Source organism: Lagenorhynchus albirostris, chromosome 1, assembly GCF_949774975.1.
Source record: "Lagenorhynchus albirostris chromosome 1, mLagAlb1.1, whole genome shotgun sequence".
Classification (NCBI taxonomy): Eukaryota; Metazoa; Chordata; class Mammalia; order Artiodactyla; family Delphinidae; genus Lagenorhynchus; species Lagenorhynchus albirostris.
Window position 1 is genome coordinate 184,518,138 of NC_083095.1, and position 22,578 is coordinate 184,540,715.

At 44.9% G+C, this 22,578-nt stretch overlaps 1 protein-coding gene across 8 annotated transcripts in view; it reads right to left on the reverse strand.

Annotated features, from left to right (window-relative positions):
- FRMD4A (FERM domain containing 4A) overlaps positions 1-22,578 on the reverse strand; it is a 378,187-nt gene that overhangs the window by 213,841 nt on the left and 141,768 nt on the right. For all 8 annotated transcript variants that reach the window (XM_060162157.1, XM_060162173.1, XM_060162166.1 and 5 more), the window contains exon 2: positions 2,742-2,807. In XM_060162157.1, the coding sequence (XP_060018140.1) occupies positions 2,742-2,807 (66 nt within the window). The remainder of the gene's footprint in view (positions 1-2,741; positions 2,808-22,578) is intronic.

The following is a 22,578-nucleotide window of genomic DNA, read 5'->3' on the forward strand; positions in this document are numbered from 1 at the left end:
TGTACAGGTAATGTGGGATTTACTCAAGGTCAACAGGAATTAGGATGTGCAGATTCCACTACGTAATCTCAAACGGCTTTATAATAAGCCTTCGATGTTGGGATTATCGCCATTGTGCTCTGTAACCCAGAGAAGGGAAATGCTTCCATTCAGAGTGGCCAGGTCTGCACCGGTGCAGGAAATAATCTCTGTGGTTGTCTAGTTACAGTAGGTTCTTATTAGTTACCTATTTTATATATAGTAGTGTGTATATGTCAATCCCAATCTCCCTATCCCTCCTCACCTCCCTTTCATCCTTGGTAACCATACATTTGTTTTCTACATCTGTAACTCTATTTCTGTTTCGTAAATAAGTTCATTTGTACCAGTTTTTTAGATTCCACATACAAGCAATGTCATATATTTGTCTTTCTCTGTCTGACTTACTTCACTCAGTGTGACAATCTCTAGGTCCATCCATGTCGCTGCAAATGGCATTATTTTGTTCTTTTTTATGGTCGAGTAGTATTCCACTGTATATATGCACCACATCTTTTTTTTATCCATTCCTCCATCGATGGACAATTAGGCTGCTTCCATGTTTTCTTTTTTCTTTTCTTTTTTTTTTTGGTTCTCTGCAGAGCAATTGGTTCTGTGGTCCTTTGGGGAAGTACTTCCATGGTTATCTTAGGATTTGCCCATTCTTTCATTCCACAAGGATTTATTTAGTGACCTACGTGCCAGGCACTGGGCTGAGTGCTGGGGACACACAGTGATCATGACACAGACCCAGCCCTCAAATTGTTGGTGGCTCTGGGAAACGCTGAGAAGTAAACAGGCAATGGCAGTGAGTTGTGATGAGTTGTGACAGCAAGAGGGAAACCTCAGGGGGAAGGGTGACAGCTAATGTCACTGAGCAGGACCCCAGGGGCCTTCCCGGACGACACCCCATGGCCTCCGCCTGCCTCTTGTTTATAGAAGAACTTTAGCCTCCTAGGCCTTCCCCAAGTTCCAAAGAGCAAATTTAATCAGAGAAGTGAGAAAATGCAAAAACAAAGGAAAACAGTCAAGCCAGAGAAAATAATAATCGTTTAGCCATTAAACAAAATCAAGGACTCAAGGGTCACAGATAATATTCTGAACCATATCCTTTGAGCTGTTTTGGAGGTACTAAGCCCCTCACCAGGTGGAAGAAGTTAAGTGTACGCTGACCACAGGCACACAGACCCCAGACTGGTTGGAACCAGAAGGCTGATGATGTTGACTCCCGATTGCTTTGTTAGTTAGTGACGCTGCTAACTGAAGAGACCTTGCTCACTTTGCAGTCCTGTCCACTGCCCCACCCTCCAAATCCAAGCGGAAGTTTTAACTCTTAATATGAATGTGATCCTCTGAATCTAATCTAACAAGGACGTAATCCAAAATGTGAAAGAACCCTACACAGGTAGATAAATTAATCACAGCATTTACTTGTAATCGTGGAAAAATTGTAAAGAAACCTTCAATGGACCCAAACGGGTAAATGATTTGATACTAATGGAATATCCATTTCTGGAATTTATGCAGCTATTAACAAAGATGACAACTTACAGTAACTTGGAAAGGGCTGATGAAAGATGTTAAGTGAAAAAAAATACAGAGAATTAGTCACACATTATGATTACAACCATGTAAGAAATACAAAGATGAGAAAAAGCTGGAAAGAAATCTGCTAAAGTGAGAATAGTAGTCAAACTAGTATGTTATGGTTTTGAGCTTCTTCCCACGGTTTCTCTCTTCCCTACGCTGCATTTGTAATACCTTTATAATTGAAATCTTATTAAAAGTATTCACTCTTTAAGTTGGCAGTTTGAACATTTTCAAATCCCAGCAGCAAGTACAAGTAAGAGATCTGAGTGTCTGGGCATCATTTCAACCTCCTGATGTACTGTAGCTCCTTCAGGGCAAAATATGAGGGAGGATAAGGGGCACTGCCCTGAGAATTTTTATAGACATTGGAGAATATCAAGCAAATCGAGTTAGAAAAGCTGGAAGCAAGCAACAGATTTAGAGTGAAGTTCTTTAAATCAAGTTTGGAAACGTCATTCTTTAGGGCTTTGAGGAAAACAATGATACATATTTTTTGAAGCTGAACAAAACCAGGGTCTATGATTCTAATTCCTGCTCTGACTTCTCTGCCACTGATATGTTCTTAGTTTGGGGATAACTGGATTGATTTCCTGTGTGTTAACTGACGTATAGATGGTCAACAGCGATGGCAGTGATGACCTATGGGAGGGGATCGGGGGTTACTGAGCCCTTAGAGGGAAGACAGAGCCAGGAGATTGTTTTTCTTTCTTCACATCTATGAAGGCGTAACTTGAAAACAACGAACTGTTTTCTATCCCCTCTGAGCCAGGAAGATGACAAAATCAGTCTTAATTGTAGCAAGAGTTCTCTAGGTTATATTATAGTTAACTCCTTCCATGTAGAAAGATTAGTTAATGGCAGTTGTGGAATTTCCTTTTCTAGAGATTTGTAACAATAGGTTAGATCTACATCTGGCCTCGAATGCCTTAGGCGTGGTGCACAAAGACACAGAATGAGCAAAAATAGCACTCACACACACACACAGATACCACCGTGTGTGCCCCAGTCCTCACTCGCAGATTTTAACAGAGGTTTTAAAACAGTTTATATTCTCACCCACCCTTCAGCTGAATAGAAGTCTGAACTGCATCAGTCACAGAAGAGACTTAGAAAGTTGGCCAAAAGTCATTTACCTGTACTAGGAGTTCCAGCTTCCGGTCATCAAGAAGATGTACTTGACATCGACGGCCTTCCGTCATCTAAGAAAAAAGACAAATGACGGTCACCAAGAGTCTAGCGGCCTTTCACAGGTTAGAGTGTCCCCAATGCTGATGTCACCAGGCACGTTCCTCTGGGCAAAGCTTCCCCTGGGAGCTGGAGCCATATGAGGCCAAGATGCGGCAGGATTGGGTCATTCATTCATTCAACAGTATTTATTGAGCATATTCTGTGTGCCAAGCACTGTTCTGAGAGCTGGGTGTATAGCAGCACACAAGACTAGGTCCCTGCCCTCATGGAGCTTACATTCTAACGGGGGAGATGTAAAATAAACTAGCAAATGCGTATATACCATAATATCAGGTGGTGACGAGTGTTCTTCATTCTTAAGTCATTCTTCCATTCAATAATTTTATCACCATGCATTAGGGACACAGTTCAGTATCTGGTCTCTGAATCTCTCGACTTATCCCCCTAACTGATCAAAGGGAGCAGACGACCACCCCGCTGCCAACTGCATTTGATTTGTTACTCATCCCCTCTCCTCATTTATGACCCTACTCCGTACAGAGCTTTCACTTATGTTACAGGAACCCTGGAGATAAGTGCTCACAGCTGAACTTGACCCCTGACCCTTGTACCTTTCACCACTAACATATCTGTGTAATAGGAAGAGCATCTTGGCAGGAACTGGAAGACCCGAGTCAAATCTTAGCCCCGCTGTTTATTGGCTGCAGGACTTTGAACAAGCGTCTGTTCATCTCTGCACCCCAATCTCAGACACAAAAGCGAGTGGGCAGGCCCAATGCGGGTGCTGGTGAGTGTTTAACAGTTGGCTTTCTGGAAGGAGAGAGTTTTACTTTGCAGCATTTGCTGGAGCCCTGGTATCACCCTCAAAGGAAATCCTCTAAAGAGCAAGCCTTCTGGTAGCTGTCACAGCTGGCCACCACTCTAACCAAAAGGTGTCTTGCCGCTCCAAGTATCTTCACCATCTCTGATTTCAAGCTACTGTCCGGACAATACTGAGTGTTTCTAACAGACAGATATAACACATGCCACCTGCAGGTAGAATGCCGCTGGGAGAGGGCATGCCCCTTCCCCATACCTTCCCTAGGCATCTCTTCTACCTGGCTGTTCCTGAGTTCTGTCCTTTTATAATAAACCAGTAATCTAGTAAGTTAAAAACAAAACAAAACAAAAACCGATACACACTACCTCAAGAGTGTAGATGCTAGCAAAGGACTGTAAAATAATTAGGAAGCGGATTGATTTATGTAGTTATTATAGTATTTATTACCCTTACTTTTAATATAATTTAGTTAACTGTAAGTTTATATAATTTAGTGTTAATAATGCCTATGTTTTAGAAGCGGAGCACAGAATTCCTGAAAATATAACAACTGGTGCTCATGAGCTGCCCCGGTACAGCTGCCAGGACCAGAAGACCCAAGGACTCCTTTCGGTCCTTGGATTTTCATATGACTGTAGCCCCCACTGAAGCCACCTTCTTCTTCCCCAGCTACCAGCCACTTCATGCAGATCCAAAGGAAGGATGCACATGGGCTGATTCCGGCCCTGCCTCACGACACGGGCATCAGAGTCCCTTCCTGGAAGCGCCTTCTCCAGGAAACACGCAGAAGGTGGCCTCTTCTCTTGTTGCCCAACCCGGCTCATTCCCTGACCATCGGCACGTGCAAAGCTGCTGTGTCCTCCTACGAGAGAATTCCTTCTCCTTCCCCTGAAGAAGGCAACGAAGTCATATTATTATTCATGCTTCCATCAAGTCATATTATCACTCACAGTGATTCATAAGAATATGATTCAGCTGTAAAAAAGAGGAAATCTTGCTATTGGTGACAACATGGATGGACTTGGAGGGCATTATGCTCAGTGAAATAAGTCAGACAGAAGAAGACAAATACTGTATGATCTCACTTATATGTGGAATCTAAAACAAACAAGCAAACAAACAAAACCAAAAAACCATGAGTCCCTAGATACAGAGAACACGCTGGTGGTTGCCAAAGACAGGGGATGGACATGGGGGGCGGGTGTGAATTGGGGAAGGCGGTCAAAAAGTACAAGCTTCCAGTTAAAATAAATAAGACTTGGGAATGTATCGTACAGCATGCTAACTATAATGAATAATACTGTGTCATATATTTGAGAGTTGCTAAGACAGCAGATATTAAAAGTTCTCATCACAAGAAAAAAATTTTGTAACGTATATGGGGACAGATGTTAGCTAGACTTACTGTGGTGATCATGTCACAATATATACAGATACCGAATCATTATGTTGCATGCCTTAATATAATCTTATAAGTCAACTATATCTCAATTTAAAAAAAGAAAACAACTTTTACAAAATAAATAAAAAACTTTGCTGGAAAAAAAAAATCCATTGGCTTCATCTCAATCATTCACCCCTCTAAGTTCAAAGAAAACTACTATAATTATAAATTACACAAAAATATATGCTTCCATACCAAAATGTATAAATTATTCTTTTAGCAAAAAAGTGCACCCAGGGCTTCCCTGGTGGTGCAGTGGTTAAGAATCCGTCTGCCAATGTAGGTGACACGGGTTCGAGCCCTGGTCCGGGAAAATCCCACATGCCGCAGAGCAACTAAGCCCATGCGCCACAACTACTGAGCCTGCGCTCTAGAGCCCGCGAGCCACAACTACTGCAGGCTGCGTGCCACAACTACTGAAGCCCGAGCGCCTAGACCCCGTGCTCCGCAACAAGAGAAGCCCCCGCAATGAGAAGCCCGTGCACTGCAACGACGAGTAGCCCCCACTCACCGCAACTAAAGAAAGCCCACGCGCAGCAACGAAGACCCAACGCAGCCAAAAAAAAAGAAAGAAAAGGGTACCCAAAATGTTCAAGTTTCAATAGGGCAGCTGACAGCAACTGCACAAGTACTCTGGATAACATTTTAGATATTCAGCACTTGAGTTCTCATTAGGAAGAACTCAAGATCAACAGAGAGGGAGTTCTAGAAAGGAGAGTGCTACAACCATCTGGCATATTATTTTGGAATTCCTTCAAAAACATTTATTAAGAATTTGAGAAAATTCTCTGAAGGGTGGGGACAATTTTAAGGAAGTTTTAGAAAGCAATTCTGCTTGTCCTGTGCATATTTAAAGCACAAAGTTTTGAACTTCCTTTTACTGTAAAAGGTTAAGGGTATAAACATGTTCTTGAGCTACTTATTCACGTTCTAATAAGCTGTATAAAAACCAAGGAAAATTGGTATCCAAGACATTACTGTATCAAATAAAGTTCTAATAACAGTCATAAAGAAGAGGTAGCCTATCATTTTCTCAAAATATTTCCAAGCATGCCAAGTGTGACGTGACCCCGAGTTCATACCCATACCTAAAAGTGTATCGTGAGATTCTCATTTTCATCTGAAACATACAATTCCCATTCCCTTGATCTCACCTCATCTGCTCAGCAGTTTAAAGAAGTAGCTATGCATCCAGATGTTAAGATCTACCCAAGGAGCTTCCAATTCATTCTTCTCCAACAAAATCTCATTACTAAGCCCTGAGGAATTTATAAGCACACTCCCTAGTCTAATAGGAAATTTACAAGCTGCCTCCCTTTTGGAAGGCAAACCGTCCCCGAGAAAAGTCAGCACAGAGAAGTGAGTCTAAACTGAGACTCAACTCTGAATCATCACGTCTTTGAAAGCACAACTTTCTTTTGACAGCACAGCTGTGGCTTTTTTTTCTCAAAAGGGAGACCTGTCTATTGTTCTACACGGATGGGAGATCGGAGCAGCCTGTTCTCGTCATCAGTTCAGAAGAAGTTTGCCGTCCTGGGTGTGTTCGGAGAAAGAGTGGTTGGACATCTGTAGCTCTGTCTGGCTTCCAGGGCACAGTGAAATTTTCTTTTGAATACGAACAACTGTAAACAAATATTCCTTTCCTTGTTCTTGTTTTCAGCTGCTCAGGCACAACTGAAGGGCTGGCATCACCCTCAAAGGAAATGCTTTTGGAGAACAAGGCTTCTTGCAGATGTCAGCTGGCTACCGCTCCAGCCATAAATCGACTTGTTACGATACAACTCCATACCAAGCAGAAGCCCGCCAAGTGCACTGTGACCCCAAAGGATACACAGAAAAGTGTTATTTTGAAAGTGAGGTGTCCACCCCATTTATCCAACTTTGCTGTTAAGACACACACCGAATCACGAAAACTACATTTAAACATGGAAATGCCTTTGTAACACGAGCTTCAGTGAACACAGTAGAATATGAGACGTGCGCTATAAAGGCAGCCAATAAAATTGTCATGAACATGTACGGGAACGAAGAGGCAAAAATAAGACAGTGGATGTGCTAGGTTAATAGGCTTATGGGTGGTCCCCATCCCCACCCCTACCCAAATCTGACTTCACATCTTTTTTCTTTTTCAGTTAAAAAATGTAAAAAAGAAACTTAATCTAGAAAAATGAAGGACACTTTGAGGTCAGCCATAGGAAATGGAGCTCGAGAAGCTTCGTTCTCAGAAAATTCTTCTTAGATTGCCTATATTTTAACATATCAAATCAAACGAATTAATTTACAAATGAGAATTATGATTGTCACAGATGTTAGAAATCTCAAGACCGGAAGTCTCACACCTTCTCTCCCTGCAGGAGGAATTCATGGGAGACCGACTGAGACCAGAAAGGATTCAGGGAGCACAGGATCTGAAAGGCGGGGTGTTTGAGGGCCTCCATCTACCAGAGCCTAACATATTCCTGATGGCGGAAGGGGGTTCTGTCCAAGTATGACAGAGGAGTCCCCTCTGCAGGGCATCACCGAAAAACAAATAACTACCTAACTAGCAATGACAAACTCCCCCAAAGGGCGATTCTGAAGAGCTTTACATGGAGGGGTACAGGGTTCAGCATGTGAAAATATGTTTTATTAGGAATGTTTTCTCTTCAAATTCAAAACTAAGTAAACCCCATTCCAATATGCTTCTCGTTATCACCTTTTTCTCTACACATCACCCCCTCCTCTCTCTCCCTCTTTGAGTCACTTCTTGGATGTCCGCTCTCCCCTTTTTCTTGCCCCTTGTCAAATGTGTTATCTACTATGGTATATACATGAAGAGGAAGTACTCTGAAGAAATAACCCTAGTTCCCCTGTTCATAATATTTTCAGAGAAAACGAATGCAATTGTGCAAATGACAACAGGGTAACAGATAATAAACTTAGAAAAACATACGACTTCAAAAAATAAAAACTGAAGTACATTCAATTAACGCATGTTACCATAATATTTCCTGAGACTAATTTATACTGGAACTGTTATCACTAAGACACTGGGGGCTGAGGTGAGGGTAGGGAGGGAAGGAGAGCCAGGTTCCTAGTTACCACGTGCCTACTTGTTCATAGCTCTGCACAAGTTACCAAGCTGTGATTCAGATTCACTTTAGAGACAATACCTCATGGACAATAAAATAAGAAATATTAAAGACTCATTGGAATTGCACAAAACCAAGAATTCACATTTCCAAAACACACTTTGGAGAGTTGTCAGTACTCCCCCAAACAACCCGAAATCTGACCCTTTAAAACGTTATCATCAAAGAGAAAATTCCGATTTCTGAAGTGTCCAAGCCAAGGCCCAAACCTAGAGACGTAAGTCTTAGAGCACGTCCTGTGAGCACGGTCCATGAAGCCACGGAGTGTCCCGAGGATGCCAGAAGTATGACAGCAGCACCTCACAATCCGCCCTCTGACCCAGGCCATTCTGTGGCTCGGAAGGAAATTCCAGAGACATGACTACAAGTTCCCAGGGAAACTCACTGCTGCGGCTTCTGCTGTTTGGGTCACCTCAGTGTGTCACATCCCTCTCTCCACTTCAGTTTCCTCTGCAGATAAATGAGGACCCAAGGACTCACCTAAGTACCAGAAAGTCACAGGATACCAGAATCGCAGTAATTATGAAGCTGTCACATCCAGGAGACGAATAAATGCCACACATTCACAGTGGCCTCAAGAAAGTCAACCCCACAGTAAATGACTACACAGATAGAAAGGATTTCAGGCAAATTAAAAGTTGTTAAAAATATTCATCCATCTGCTGCTCACACCTAACCTGTACCACGGACATACCAGATATAATAAGTTATTATAATGTATATTTCAAACATTATAATAAAAGTGCATGAGGGTCAACAGGGAGGGGATAAGGGGATATATGTATATATATAGCTGATTCACTTTGTTATACAGCAGAAACTAACACACCATTGTAAAGCAATTATACTCCAATAAAGATGTTAAAAAAAAAAGTGCATGAGGGGCCTCTGCTTATAACCTTTAAAAAAAGTTAAAGGTATATTGTCCATTTTTACTATGGTTTTTCCCTCTGTCTGATTTATCTCAAGCTTCTTACCTTTTTTTTGTCTCTAAGTGACATCGTATTAAAATAAAGATGCTCATGGAAAGAAAGGAGATATCAAGTATTAGACAGCAGAAGTCTGATTCAGAGAGAATGACTTGGTCCCAGCTTTGCTCCAAGACCTCTGGCAAGTTATTTCACCTCTGTCTTCATTATGAGTCTCCTGGGTTCAGAAGAAGGACACACACAGGCATGTTCTTGAGGTTCTTGGCTGCTGAATACAGTCAGAACTGATAAAACCCAGATGCAAGTGATTAAATGCGTGGCCCTATTATAAACAAATTTACATGGCAATGGAACGTAATATAAGAACTGAAGGGACTTCCCTGGTGGCGCAGTGGATAAGACTCCGTGCTCCCAATGCAGGGGGCCCGGGTTTGATCCCAGGTTAGGGAACTAGATCCCACGTGCATGCCGCAACTAAGAGTTCGCATGCCACAACTAAGGAGCCCGTGAGCCACAACTAAGGAGCCCGCCTGCTGCAAATGAGACCTGGCACAAGCAAATAAATAACTAAATGAATAAATATTAAAAAAAAAAAAGAATGGAAACAGCCCTGCATTCTTCAAAGCCTGACCCTCTGCAAGTGTGCACTTGATGAGGTCATGAGTGCGGCCAGTGTCTCACTGGAGGATCTTTGGAAAGCAGACCGTGGTGGCTGCTGCCCGGGCCTCTGCCTCCAGCGAAAGGAAACTGGGTTTTCTCTGGTGACACAAGAAGAGGAGTCGTGGTGTTGTGTGGGTACTAAGGGCTTGGGGACAGCAGAGGGCCGTGTGGGCAGGTGTGTCACAGGGAAGATCAAATCTGACTCCATATGGGATCTGTCTCTTTTTCTTTAAGCTTCGTATCCTATTGTTTTTCCTGAAAGTTAATCACTGAAGGAATGTTGCCTACAGCCTGCAGTGCACAGGATACCCCATTCTCAAGGCCCTGACCTTTAAAAGTATAACTTTTCCATTCATAAGAGATAAAAAGTTACAGAACAGAAAATAACATGTCTTTTTTTCCCAAATCCATTAATTGCATTATTTTTTGAATTTTATTTTATTTTTTTATATAGCAGGTTCTTATTAGTTATCTATTTTATATATATTAGTGTATACATGTCAATCCCAATCTCTCAGTTCATCCCACCACCCCCCTGTCCCCCGCCCCGCTTTCCCCCCTGGTGTCCATACGTTTGTTCTCTACATCTGTGTCTCTATTTCTGCCCTGCAAACCGGTTCATCTGTACCATTTTTCTAGGTTCCACATATATGCATTAATATACGATATTTGTTTTTCCCTTTCTGACTTACTTCACTCTGTATGACAGTCTCTAGATCCATCCACGTCTCTACAAATGACCCAATTTCGTTCCTTTTTATGGCCGAGTAATATTCCATTGTATATATTACCACACCTTCTTTATCCATTCGTCTGTCGATGGGCATTTAGGTTGCTTCCATGCCCTGGCTATTGTAAATAGTGCTGCTGTCAACATTGGGGGGCATGTGTCTTTTTGAATTATGGTTTTCTCTCAGTATATGCCCAGGAGTGGGATTGCTGGGTCATAATAACATTTGTCTTGTTGGAGGTTTATAGGAACCCTGTGACCAGACCTATGGGGACAGCTGCAAGAATAAAGGATTCCGACAACAAGAAGTTGCAACAACCAACCACACCCTTTCCCCTTTTAGTATAAAAGAAGCCTGAATTCTAACCTGGGCAAGCTGGTTCTTTGGGACACGAGTGCATCATCTTCTCGACCTGATGGCTTTCTGAATAAAGCCGCTCTCCGTTGCCCCAACAACTCATCTCTTGACTTACTGGCCTGTCATGCAGCAAACAGCGTGAGCTTGGACCCAGTAACAGGTGGACCATTTTAGTCCCTGCCTCTGCCACCCTGCAGACCACTGCTGTGTGCGGTCAAGCCACAAGTCCTACTGGACCATCATTTCAATCCTCTCCAGATGGGACTGCAGGGGAGAGGGTAAAAAAACATTAATAATTGGTCTCTGGGCCTAAAGTTGAGAAGAAAGGGATAGACTCAGATAGGTCGGAGGAGAGGACAGCCAGGGAGCTCCACTGATGGGCTCATGTGACCCCAGTGGAGAGGAACTCCTACCCAGAGCTCCTCTGTGGGATGTGGGGAAGAGGGGACTCTTTTCCCCTTCCAACAAGACACTGCAATCTGAGGACAAGGTATAGACATGGAGTCGGACAGGCGCGTCTCAGATACAGAAGGTCAAGGCCCAAGTGGGGAATTTCAGCCCAGGGCCAGAGTGTGACAGATGATGGCTCTCCCCCATCTGAGAGCCAACCCTCTGATTAAATGGTCAGGAGGAAAGGGACACTGCGAGAGCCACATGCAGGGGCCCTGGTTATGCACCACGGACACCACCTTGGCGACCACAGAGCAGTGAAGCCACTGCAGTTCCGTTAACGGAAGTTAACGGAAGTGCAGGTGAGGCCTCCAGCCCCTGGAAGGCAGCAGAGCTTTCTGAATTACATTCTGACCATCTGGACACTGAAAGAACGATAACCTGATTGTCCTTTCTCCTGCCACCGCCAGAGCACCTTCCGAAGACAGGATCTTCTTGACCACCGTTTTCAGTATATCAGCAAGATCTCCATCCATTATTCGACCCCAAATACACATATTAACCCAGATTCACCTCATTCACAGCACATCTACAGGCAAGCTTTGGCTTTCTACCCAGGCCTAGGGTCCCACAAAACCTTGGTTCTGCAACCAGAAGAACTAAAGTCTCTGAAGATCCAAGGAGACTCCATGCTACCTGACGTTCCATGATTGTTGTTATTATTATTTGGAGAGGGATGGGCAAAGGGAATAGAGCTTTCTCATAGGTGAAGGGGAGTTCGGGGTTTCGACCAGTGAGGGAGTCTCAGGAAGCCTGGATACAGCCCGGCTGGAAACAGAAGGTGGGAATGTCTAGCCAGCAGAATCCTGAGCAGATCTGGACGGAAGACCTCAGGGAATAACGGCCTGAGGAGGAGATACCTGACGTGGTTATAAAACATCCCTCGTTGACTAGCACTGTGGCTACCATTGTGAGAGGTGAGTATCTGAACGCTGGATAAGGAGCCCTCTGAGGTCTGGCCTCACCTCACCACGTCTGGTTTTTTCAAATACTCTCCTTCCCCAGGCTCCACCCCTGCAATTCCAAGACCAGCCCAAGTCCAGGACTCGCCTGCCCTGGACTTCTAAGTTCTGTTTCCCTGAGGGCCACCCTTACCTCAGGGCCTGGCCCATGCTGTCTCTTTTGCCTGGAAACACTTTCTCTTCCTTCATGTATACAAAGGACCATCCCTGCCTGCCTGCAACAGGCCACCACCAAGCCAGGGGCTGGGGACACAGCAGCGACCAAAGGAAGCACCATCTTGATTCTCAGAGGTCACTGCCTTGAGGGGAAGATGGACATGACTTCCACTCATTCTTGCAGACTCAGCTGTACTGATACACATGCTTTCTCCTCCCCGTGGGGGGATTTTCCCACCCCTGGCCGGCAGCTACAATGCCAGGCCTGTAGCCTTTCCTCCTGTTGTCCCCAGGTCACTGCACCGGGGTTTACAGAGGATGGAAGGAGGGCTCTGGGGCCTGACCACCTGGGTTCGTGTCTTATCCCAGCTTCACTGGGGGCGAGCTGGGTGTAATCCCCCACAAGCACTTTGCCAATTTGTGCCTCACTCCCCAGTCTATGAAATGGAGACCATCATCGTGCCAACCTCGTGGGGCTGCTGAAAGGAATAACTAAGTTAACACACATAGAGTGCGCGTGGCACGGTGTAGGCTCAATATCACCTTTAGAAGTCTCTAGTCAGGGGGCTTCCCTGGTGTCTCAGTGGTTGAGAATCCACCTGCCAATGCAGGGGACACGGGTTCGAGTCCTGGTCCGGGAAGAGCCCACATGCTGTGGAGCAACTAAGCCCATGCGCCACAACTACTCAGCCTGCGCTCTAGAGCCTGCGAGCCACAATTACTGAACCTGCGTGCCGCAACTACTGAAGCCCGCACCTCCTAGAGCCAACGCGCCACAACTACTGAGCCCACCTGCTGCAACTACTGAAGCCCGCGTGCCTAGAGCCCATGCTCCGCAACAAGAGAAGCCACCGCAATGAGAAGCCTGTACACCACAACAAAGAGTAGCCCCTGCTTGCCGCAACTAGAGAAAGCCCGCGTGCAGCAATGGAGACCCAACACAGCCAAAAAAAAAAAAAGAGTCTCTAGTCAGGGAAGGTGACGCTCCCCTGAGCAGCAGCGTCAGGAAGACGAGAGACTACGTGTCCTGCCCTGCAGGGTGGAACCCGGTTTTCATCAGCTGCTGCCACTCCCCCACCTCCACACCTGCAGGGCGGCCTGGGTGAGGCTGCAGCTTTCGGCCACTCATGCCAGGCTGTCTGCCGCTGTGGCCGGATGGGAGAGGACAATGGCCTGGGCGGGCAACATCTGGGTGGCTGTCCCCAGCGCTGAGCAAGTACCAGGTCTTCACAGAGCAGAGTCCACGGGGCCGTGGCCCTGGGTAAAAGGCCTACTCCACCCAGACAGAGCACCTGGAGGTCCAGCCCTCCCCCAAACAGCCATGGCTGCTCGTCATCCCACGCCCCCTGCCAGCATCCACAGAGAGCTGATGGAAGGCACGCCGGAGCCGGACGAGGAACGGAGGTTTAGGGGTGTCAGCATCACGTGTAAGATGACAATGGTGCAGACCACAAGAACCGCCAGGCCACATACACAGTCTGTTACTGAAGGAGGAGATGAAGGCCTCTTGCTGGCAGGGAGCCCTCGCCTGTTTCTCTGGGCAGATTCAGGGTGTTACTCTTACTGAAAACCGTTCACAACACAGGTGTCTGTGCAGAGATCCTTCAAGGCTGGCTGAGAAGGTATAAACTCCGAAGAAACAAAACATACAAAGAAGCAGCAAGAACCCTTCTAAACCATCCAACATCCCGCTGTTCTCCTTGAAGGGAGGAAAGAAGAAAGAAAATGACACCTGGGCTTTGGCACATGGAGCTCTGGCTTCAGTATCTCAGTGATAGAGTTTTGGTTGGAATGGAGATGCTTTTTCCAAAGGAAAAGGAAAAGTCCAAAAAAAAGATAAGGTTGACTCTGTGGATCGAAAAGAATATTTTTTGTATGAGATCGAAACTTTAACACATAAACTTTAAAGATAAAAATAGCATAATAAAAATAAAATTGAATGAGAAAGTGAAGACCGTGACATCCAAAGAACACAAAGTATCTGCACAGAGGATTCCCAAAGGTGACCAGATTGTAGTATAATATATACAACGTGTCGGGGCACAGAGTACATTATACGTATTCTGTATCGACACATAGATGAGAAAGTGTCACAAGTTTAGAGGAACAGAGGTGGCACTGAAGCTTGAGATTTAAAATAAGGAAAGACTAAGGACAATGAAAGAGCCTTTAAAGATACGTTCCAGGGCTTCCCTGGTGGCGCAGTGGTTGAGAGTCCGCCTGCCGATGCAGGGGACGTGGGTTCATGCCCTGGTCCGGGAGGATCCCACGTGCCGCGGAGAGGCTGGGCCCGTGAGCCATGGCCGCTAAGCCTGCGCGTCCGGAGCCTGTGCTCCGCAACGGGAGAGGCCACAACAGTGAGAGGCCCGCGTGCCGCAAAGAAAAAAAACAAAAAACAGAAAAACAGAAAACGATACGTTCCAAGCAAGAAGAGCAAGGAAAGGAGTTTCCATTGTTTGGTGCTAATGGATTTTTGTTAAAAGATGAGCTGCTGGACCACTCAGTTTAATCTTCTCAACCAAGAAGGGAAACAGTAGGACTAACGACTAAAAGAATATAAACTAACTGCACCTCTTTCCCTGGAAAAAATCTCAGGGGTTCATACAGTTAAATATTAAAAATAGAAGGTTTATCAGGTCTTTCTATGCATAAAAGCAATGGATGAGCCAAAAGGGAAAAATGTATAGATCCGATTACATTTTTAAATCATTTTACTCCATAAATCACCGTCAGCAAAAAGAAAAAGCAAATGCAAAGGTGGGGGGGGGAGGAGGAAAACAACTATAATGAAGAGTTACTATGTTAAAGCTAAAATTCTTTAATTTGTAGATGACTACAAGTTAAGTAGAAGGCTACTAACAGCCTACAGGAAATAAAACTAAGATGCAAATGGCTAAAAAGGTCATCTTCTTTGACAGTCATTTCTCCTCTAGAAAAGATCTATCCATCTTTCTAGTAATCCAGAGAGTAATCTAGTGACCGCCCCTCATGAAATAAGAGCAATGGGTTTAAAGGATTATACATAGTGTGTATTCATTCTGCAAATGTTTATGGTACATAGTTATGTGCCTAGCATTTTATTAGATAGATAATGATGAACGCAATTTTGTTCCTATACTTAACGAGCTTCTATGTCCAACAGAAGAAATACCCAAGTTAACAGGAGATTACAGTGTAATCTGTGTGAGCATGGGGTGAGTATAAGATGCAATGAGGCAGAGGGTCGGGGAGACCCTCACTCATACCTGGAGGATGGGTGAGTGCTCAGGTGAGGAAGTGATATCTGAAGACAGGACATCCGGCAGAGACAAGCTGACGTAAGAAGAGCTGGATGGGAGAGAACGTGGCATGTTCTGGAAACATCAGTCAGGCAGTAGAGCTGGGGCACAGGGTGGTGGGTTGGTGTGGAGCAATGAGAAATACAGCTGGAGAACCCTACTTATGACAACGGGTAGAAGGAACAACGTATATCAGTGGTCTGAGGATGGCTAAATCGTTGATGAAATAGTTAAGTATCCACTGGACAACGTTTCCAAATCAATTTAATCCTAACTGGTGTAAAAATGAGGGGAACCTGGAAAGAGGGTTCTAATTGCAGGTGTTGAGGCTCACCGCCTTAGAAAACACACAAGCAGTTGGTAAATTATAAAGAGATACTAAACATAAGCCCTCAGTATCCATATTACCCCCAGCGATTTGTAACCAGACACAGAAAGTGTGCTGACCGAATGTGCAGATGACAAGAGGCTTGTTTAGATTGTAGCTTCCACGTCTACAAGCTGGGGGTCATACTGCTTATGGTTCCAGGTCCTGTTCTTAGTTCACGTGTTAGAAGTACAGCATCGTGAATAATGAAATCAAGAGGTCTCCTACACTCTACTACGATTAAACTATTTCTAGAAATTTGTGTTTAATTCTGGGTACCATATTTTAGGTAGGACATGAAAGAAAGTGGGGCAAGATCAAAGAAGGGTAATCAGACTGGGTAAAGATATGGAAACCATGTCTTCTCAGGGCTGACGGAAAAGCTGCATGCTGGCTTCAGTGATAGGGACCCTGTAATCTATCCCCCATGCAAGACACCTTTGCGAGTGAAAAGGGAGGCTATCATGGATTCCACGGGGGCACTAGGTATAAACTGGACTGTCCTGGGAAGGCCTGGACGTGGGGACTTGCTAATTTGATGATCTAAGGCTAATGTGATGATTAGGTTTGATAACTGAATGAGAAGGGAGAACTTTGCTTTGGCGGGCAGAAATGGAATCAATGAGTAGAAGTTTCAAAAGACACATCAGATTTCAATAGAAGGGAGAACTTTCTAACAAGCACCACTGTTCAAGATGGAACAAGTTGCCCTCCCACCACTGCAGGTAATCAGGAAGGGCCAGAGACTGTCAGCCTGCGATGCTGTAGAAAGGTTTACTGGACTCTGGGGGAAGGTGGATGGACACATTCTAAGGTATGAGCCATGGATATACGTGCACACCTATAAACAAGAATTCCCCCCAGAATAGATTCATTCTAATAACTCATGTATTTACTTATAATGCTTCCTGCTACAGTATTACACGTACTTTGATGAAACAAATAGTTACCACATCCACTGACTGCTTCAGAAGACTTTAAGAAAATCACACTACAGATGGTAGGCACAAACATATTATTCTTCTTTTTCCCTTAACAATTTCCTTTGTATAAACGTGCAATCAAAAGTCCTCTATTTAGGGACTTCCCTGGTGGTGCAGTGGTTAAGAATCCGCCTGCCAATGCAGGGGACACGGGTTTGATCCCTGGTCCAGGAAGATCCCGCATGGCGTGAAGCAACTAAGCCCGTGTGCCACAACTACTGAGCCTGCATGCCACAACTACTGAAGCCTGTGTGCCTAGAGCCTGTGCTCCGCAACAAGAGAAGCCACTGCAATGAGAAGCCAATGAAGAGTAGCCCCCGCTCGCCACAACTAGAGAAAGCCTGTGTGCAGCAACAAAGACTCAACACAGCCAAATGAATAAATAAATAAATTTATTTTTAAAAAAAGTTATCTATTTAAAAACACAATGCTCATTGCAGCACTATTTACAATAGCCAGGACATGGAAGCAACCTAAATGTCCATCAACAGAGGAATGGATAAAGAAGATGTGGTACATATATACAATGGAATATTACTCAGCCATAAAAAATGAAATAATGCCATTTGCAGCAGCATGGATGGACCCAGAGATTGTCATACTGAGTGAAGTAAGTCAGAGAAAGACAAATATCATATGATATCACTTATATGTGGAATCTAAAAAAAGGGTACAAATGAACTTATCTACAAAACAGAAATAGAGTTACAGATGTAGAAAACAAACTTATGGTTGCCAGGGGGTAAAGGTGGGGGAGGGATGAATTGGAGATTGGGATTGACATGTACACACTACTATATATAAAATAGATAACTAATAAGGACCTACTGTATAGCACAGGGAACTCTACTCAACACTCCGTAATGGCCTATATGGAAAAAGAATCTAAAGAAGAGTGGATATACGTATGTGTATAACTGATTCACTTTGCTGTACACCTGAAACTAACACAACACTGTAAATCAACTCTACTCCAATAAAAGTTAAAAGAAAAAACACACACACACGAAACTGCAATGCTGTGTGGGGTGGTTATGTTTCTGTAGTTGGTTTGCTCTTCATGTAATAGACAACCAAGAACCAATGACATTTTCTTGGTAATATGAATCTGCCTGTTTTTTTTTTTTTTTTTTTTTTGCGGTACGCGGGCCTCTCACTGCTGTGGCCCCTCCCGCCGTGGAGCACAGGCTCCGGATGCGCAGGCTCAGCGGCCATGGCTCACGGGCCCAGCCGCTCCACGGCACGTGGGATCCTCCCGGACCGGGGCACGAACCCGTGTCCCCTGCATCGGCAGGCGGACTCTCAACCACTGCGCCACCAGGGAAGCCCTGAATCTGCCTGTTTTATTCCAGTGTCTGATTCAATCTGTCATTTTAAATTAATTTTTTGTTTTTGCTTATGTTGTGCTCAGTGGGATGAGACAACACTATTTATAGCCATGGGTCTTATTAAGCAATAGGTTACCACATTTTTATTGTAAATTATTTTGTTGACCTTAAATTATATATATATATGTGTGTGTGTGTGTGTGTGTATATATATATATATGATTGAAATAGAATGACATGACTGTCATAACAGGCACTCAATAAATATTTGTACATGCACTAATAAATATGCATTCAAAGAACATATATCCTTATATATCATTTCAAGGGTAATTCCAAACTGTAGGTACTATAGAACTTGATTTGCATTTAGTGAGCTATGTTTTAATTTGCCTACTCTGTAGAAACATACCCTTAAACCCAGGCTCAGAAACACATGCATTCTTTGTGGTTTATATCATCTGTGTGATGACATGGCACATGAGCAGAATTATCAACAGTCTGCCATCAGTGATAGCGGGGGAGCCTTGCCACACAGATAAGAGAATTTGGGACTGGGCTGTCCCTCCCACAAACAACCCCCTTTGCGTATTATACAGTCAAACTCTCCACTACCCCGAGGGATGTGAGGGGCAGAAAAGAGTATTTTAGACATCCACAAGCTCCTGGAGTTCCATCCTTGGGTCTTGGTGACTCTGAAGCAAGGTGGGACAGAACAGATGCCTAAGACGGTGGATTGGTCCCCAGGCCACCTGCTTTCACAGAACCTACATGAGATACAAAGCGGCCACATGCCACTCGTGCCTGAGTCCAGGGGCCCAGTGCACAGAGGCCACATCTTCCAGGCTTGGAAGGAAGTGCTCCAGTCCAAGAGCTGATCCTTCTAAGACTCACGCTTAAATCAGATCGTGTTTCCAATGGCATCACAGCACAGCGGACCTGGGGCACATGGGTGCCCATGGGTGCCCTTTCCAAAGCCACAGCCCTGCAGGATGGTCCCAGCTCCAGGAGGTGGGAGCAAGCCCTTGACCCTCCCCAGCCCAAGGCCCCTAATAAAAAAGCTCTCCAGGGAGCGCTTGGGAACCTGGACTGCTTGCATTGAGGGAAATTTTCACAGCTACCTTAGACGTCGGCACAGGGCAGTCCGTCTGGGCTGGAGGCTGCCGCCTGGATGTTTACATAACCGAGTTCTCTGGAAAGGATTCGGCTGGAGTGTCGCTGGCAGGGACTGCTCACTCTTGCACGAGCTGTGCTGGCAGATCTCACCCTCCATTCATCTTTGAGGTTTCAACGCTGGCCGGCTGCCCGGGGCGCCACCGCAGAGGCTTCCTGAAGACCTGCTCCCAGGTCTCCTGCTTCTGCTGTGGCAACGTCATGGACAGGACGGGACCCCTTGTTTCCCAGCACCATTTACAAACAGGGGTGGGGCATCAGACTAGGAAAGGAAGGGAAATGGGGGGGGAGGGAGAGGATTCCAAAACCAAAGGAAGGCTCCCCCCCTCCTTTTCACCCCAGGATGCCTCTCGGTGGCAAGGCTGTCACTGGGTGTAACGCAGTGCTGTAACATGCAATGGCCACGGCAAACGGGAGATCTAAAAACATCCAGGGTGCATCTCACTGAGAGCAGTTACAGAAATAAAGACATGATCCTGGATCTGTTAGTCAAACCAAAAATTCTAATTGGACACAGAACGATTTCTCCAAGCTTTCGGCAGGAGGTAATTATTCTGTTGCCTACACAAAGGAAAAAAGGAGGAAACAGAGCCTACTGTTTGGGCTGTTTCCACACAAGAAGGAACGAGAGAAGTTTCTGCTTGTATCGGAACTGATTAAAAGATGGCAGGGTTCCTGATCTTTCCTCTTTCCTGATTTAACCAGGAACGCGGGTGTCAAATGGTTTACACATGTCATTCCAAAGCCTTTGGAACCGAACTTGAGTGTATTTTCAGCATACGCTGGAGAAAAGACCTGGAAATGAGTGTGTGATGAGATCACTTTTTAGGGAAAGGCAGATATGAACAAATACATGAGGCAGGGATTTCATCTTATATCCTTCATAGTGTCCAGCGTGGAGCTTGAAACACACGAAACTCTTGGGAAGTATGATTGATTGAAAATACGGAGTTACAATTCTTGACTGTGGTGACGGTTTCACAGGTGTGGATATATGTCAAAGCTCATCAAATGGTACACTTTAAACACGTGCTGCTCATTGTGTGTCAATGATACATCACTAAATCCATTTAAAATATGAGAGACTCACTCCTTTCACGCATCAGAAAAGGGACAGACCATCAGGATGATCTGAAAGGTCCAATTTGTTTTTGTTGTTGCTGTTACTTTCCTGAATTTTATTATAGCCATGTCTGGTGTACACACACCATACACTTGGCATCTAAGGAATGTTCGTTGAGTGAATAAGTGACCGAAGAGTGCAATGTATGGAGACATACATCTCAGCAGAGTTCTTCACACTTTGAGGAGAAATTACTTCATTTTCTATATCTTATATTTTTTAAATTTGAAGTGTGAATTGGATTTACGGTGTTTCTCAGATGTTGTCATATCCAGGACTGAGCCACAAAGTCTTTAAATATCAACTCTACCTGGCTGAGTCCCACTTCGTGTCTCTGCCTGGAATTTCTCCTTCCCCAGGCCTGTATATGACATACGTAAAGCTGCCCATTCAGCGTCTCCTTCTGGATAGCTGTTAAATATGTCAAACTCAAAGAGAATGACTGACCTACCTTCTTCTGCAAACCGTCTCCACCCGCAGCTCTCACCTCTCAGCTAACAGCCATTCCAGCTCTGCATCACCACGTTCTGTCCTCTCACATCCCACTCCCAACTCACCAGAAAATCTCAGAGTATCCAGACCCTGGACCCTTTTCATCACCTTCACTTTATCACTTGCCCCATGCCTGCAATGGCCAGCCAAGTGGCACCCCTGCCCTTCCCTCTGCCTGTCTTGCAGTCTGGTCCCCACACAGCACTCAAACCATCCCTGTGCAGCCCAAGTGGGATCAGGGTGCCGCCCATGTCCACACTCTCCAGTAGTAAGTCCCATTTCCCCCAGTGCAGAAGCCTTCAAGGCCCCGCGTGATTTCTACCTTTATAACCCCTCACTCACTCTGCTGTTCCGCCCTCATCTCCTTGCTGTTCCCTACAGGTCACTCTTCTGCCCGGGGCCTGTGATGAGCTCCTTCCTCTGTCTGGAATGTTCCCCCCAGACACCCACATGACTCACCTCTTCACTTCCTTCAAAGCTTTGCTCACAGATCACCTTTTCATAACGTCTCCTCCGACTTCTGAATTTAAAATAGCAACCTTGCCATACTTCCCAGCCTCCGCTTTATTTTTCTTACAGCAATTACAACCTTCTAGCACACTATATAATTTACTTATTTATTATGTGTCTTGCCTGCCTCTTCCTCGTAGAGTACAAGCTCCATGAGGGCAAGAAGTTTGGTTCGTTTTGTTTGCTGACACATTCCTGGGACAGAAGACGCACATGAGTAAGTGCATGAGTCAGAATGACTGGCTGACTCACCAACTGACTGAATGAAGGAATAAATGAAGGAACTGCATGCACAGGCACGCTCTGCCATTCTGCCAGCTGGGCTGCAAGGCTCACCCTCGTATAAAGGATGCTAGCTGGCTGCACCATCCTTGTTGTCTTACTGTTTACTCTTTGACACAGACACGTGCAGACCGAGAAGGGCTGACAGACAGGTAAGGACACAGGCTCAAGCAGGAAAAAAAAAACAAAACAGTTCCAGCTACATGCAAGCAGGGAAAGAAATGAGACACCACGATATGTGACAAATAATCACTCATTCATGTTTCTGAGCACCGACCAGGTGCCGAGCATAATATAAGGTGCTTCAGATCAGAAAACTAAGTGCACCCACTATGGAGAACAGTACGGAGCTTCAAAAAACTAAAAATAGAACTACTATATGATTCTGCAATCCCACTCCCGGGCATATATCCAGGGAAAACTCTAATTCGAAAAGATACGTGCACCTCGATGTTCATATTAGCACTATTTACAATAGCCAAGACATGGAAGCAACCCAAATGTCCAATGTTCATAGCAGCGCTATTTACCATAGCTGACTCACCAACTGGAAGCAACGCAAATGTCCACTGACAGATGAATGGATAAAGAAGATGTGGTATATAT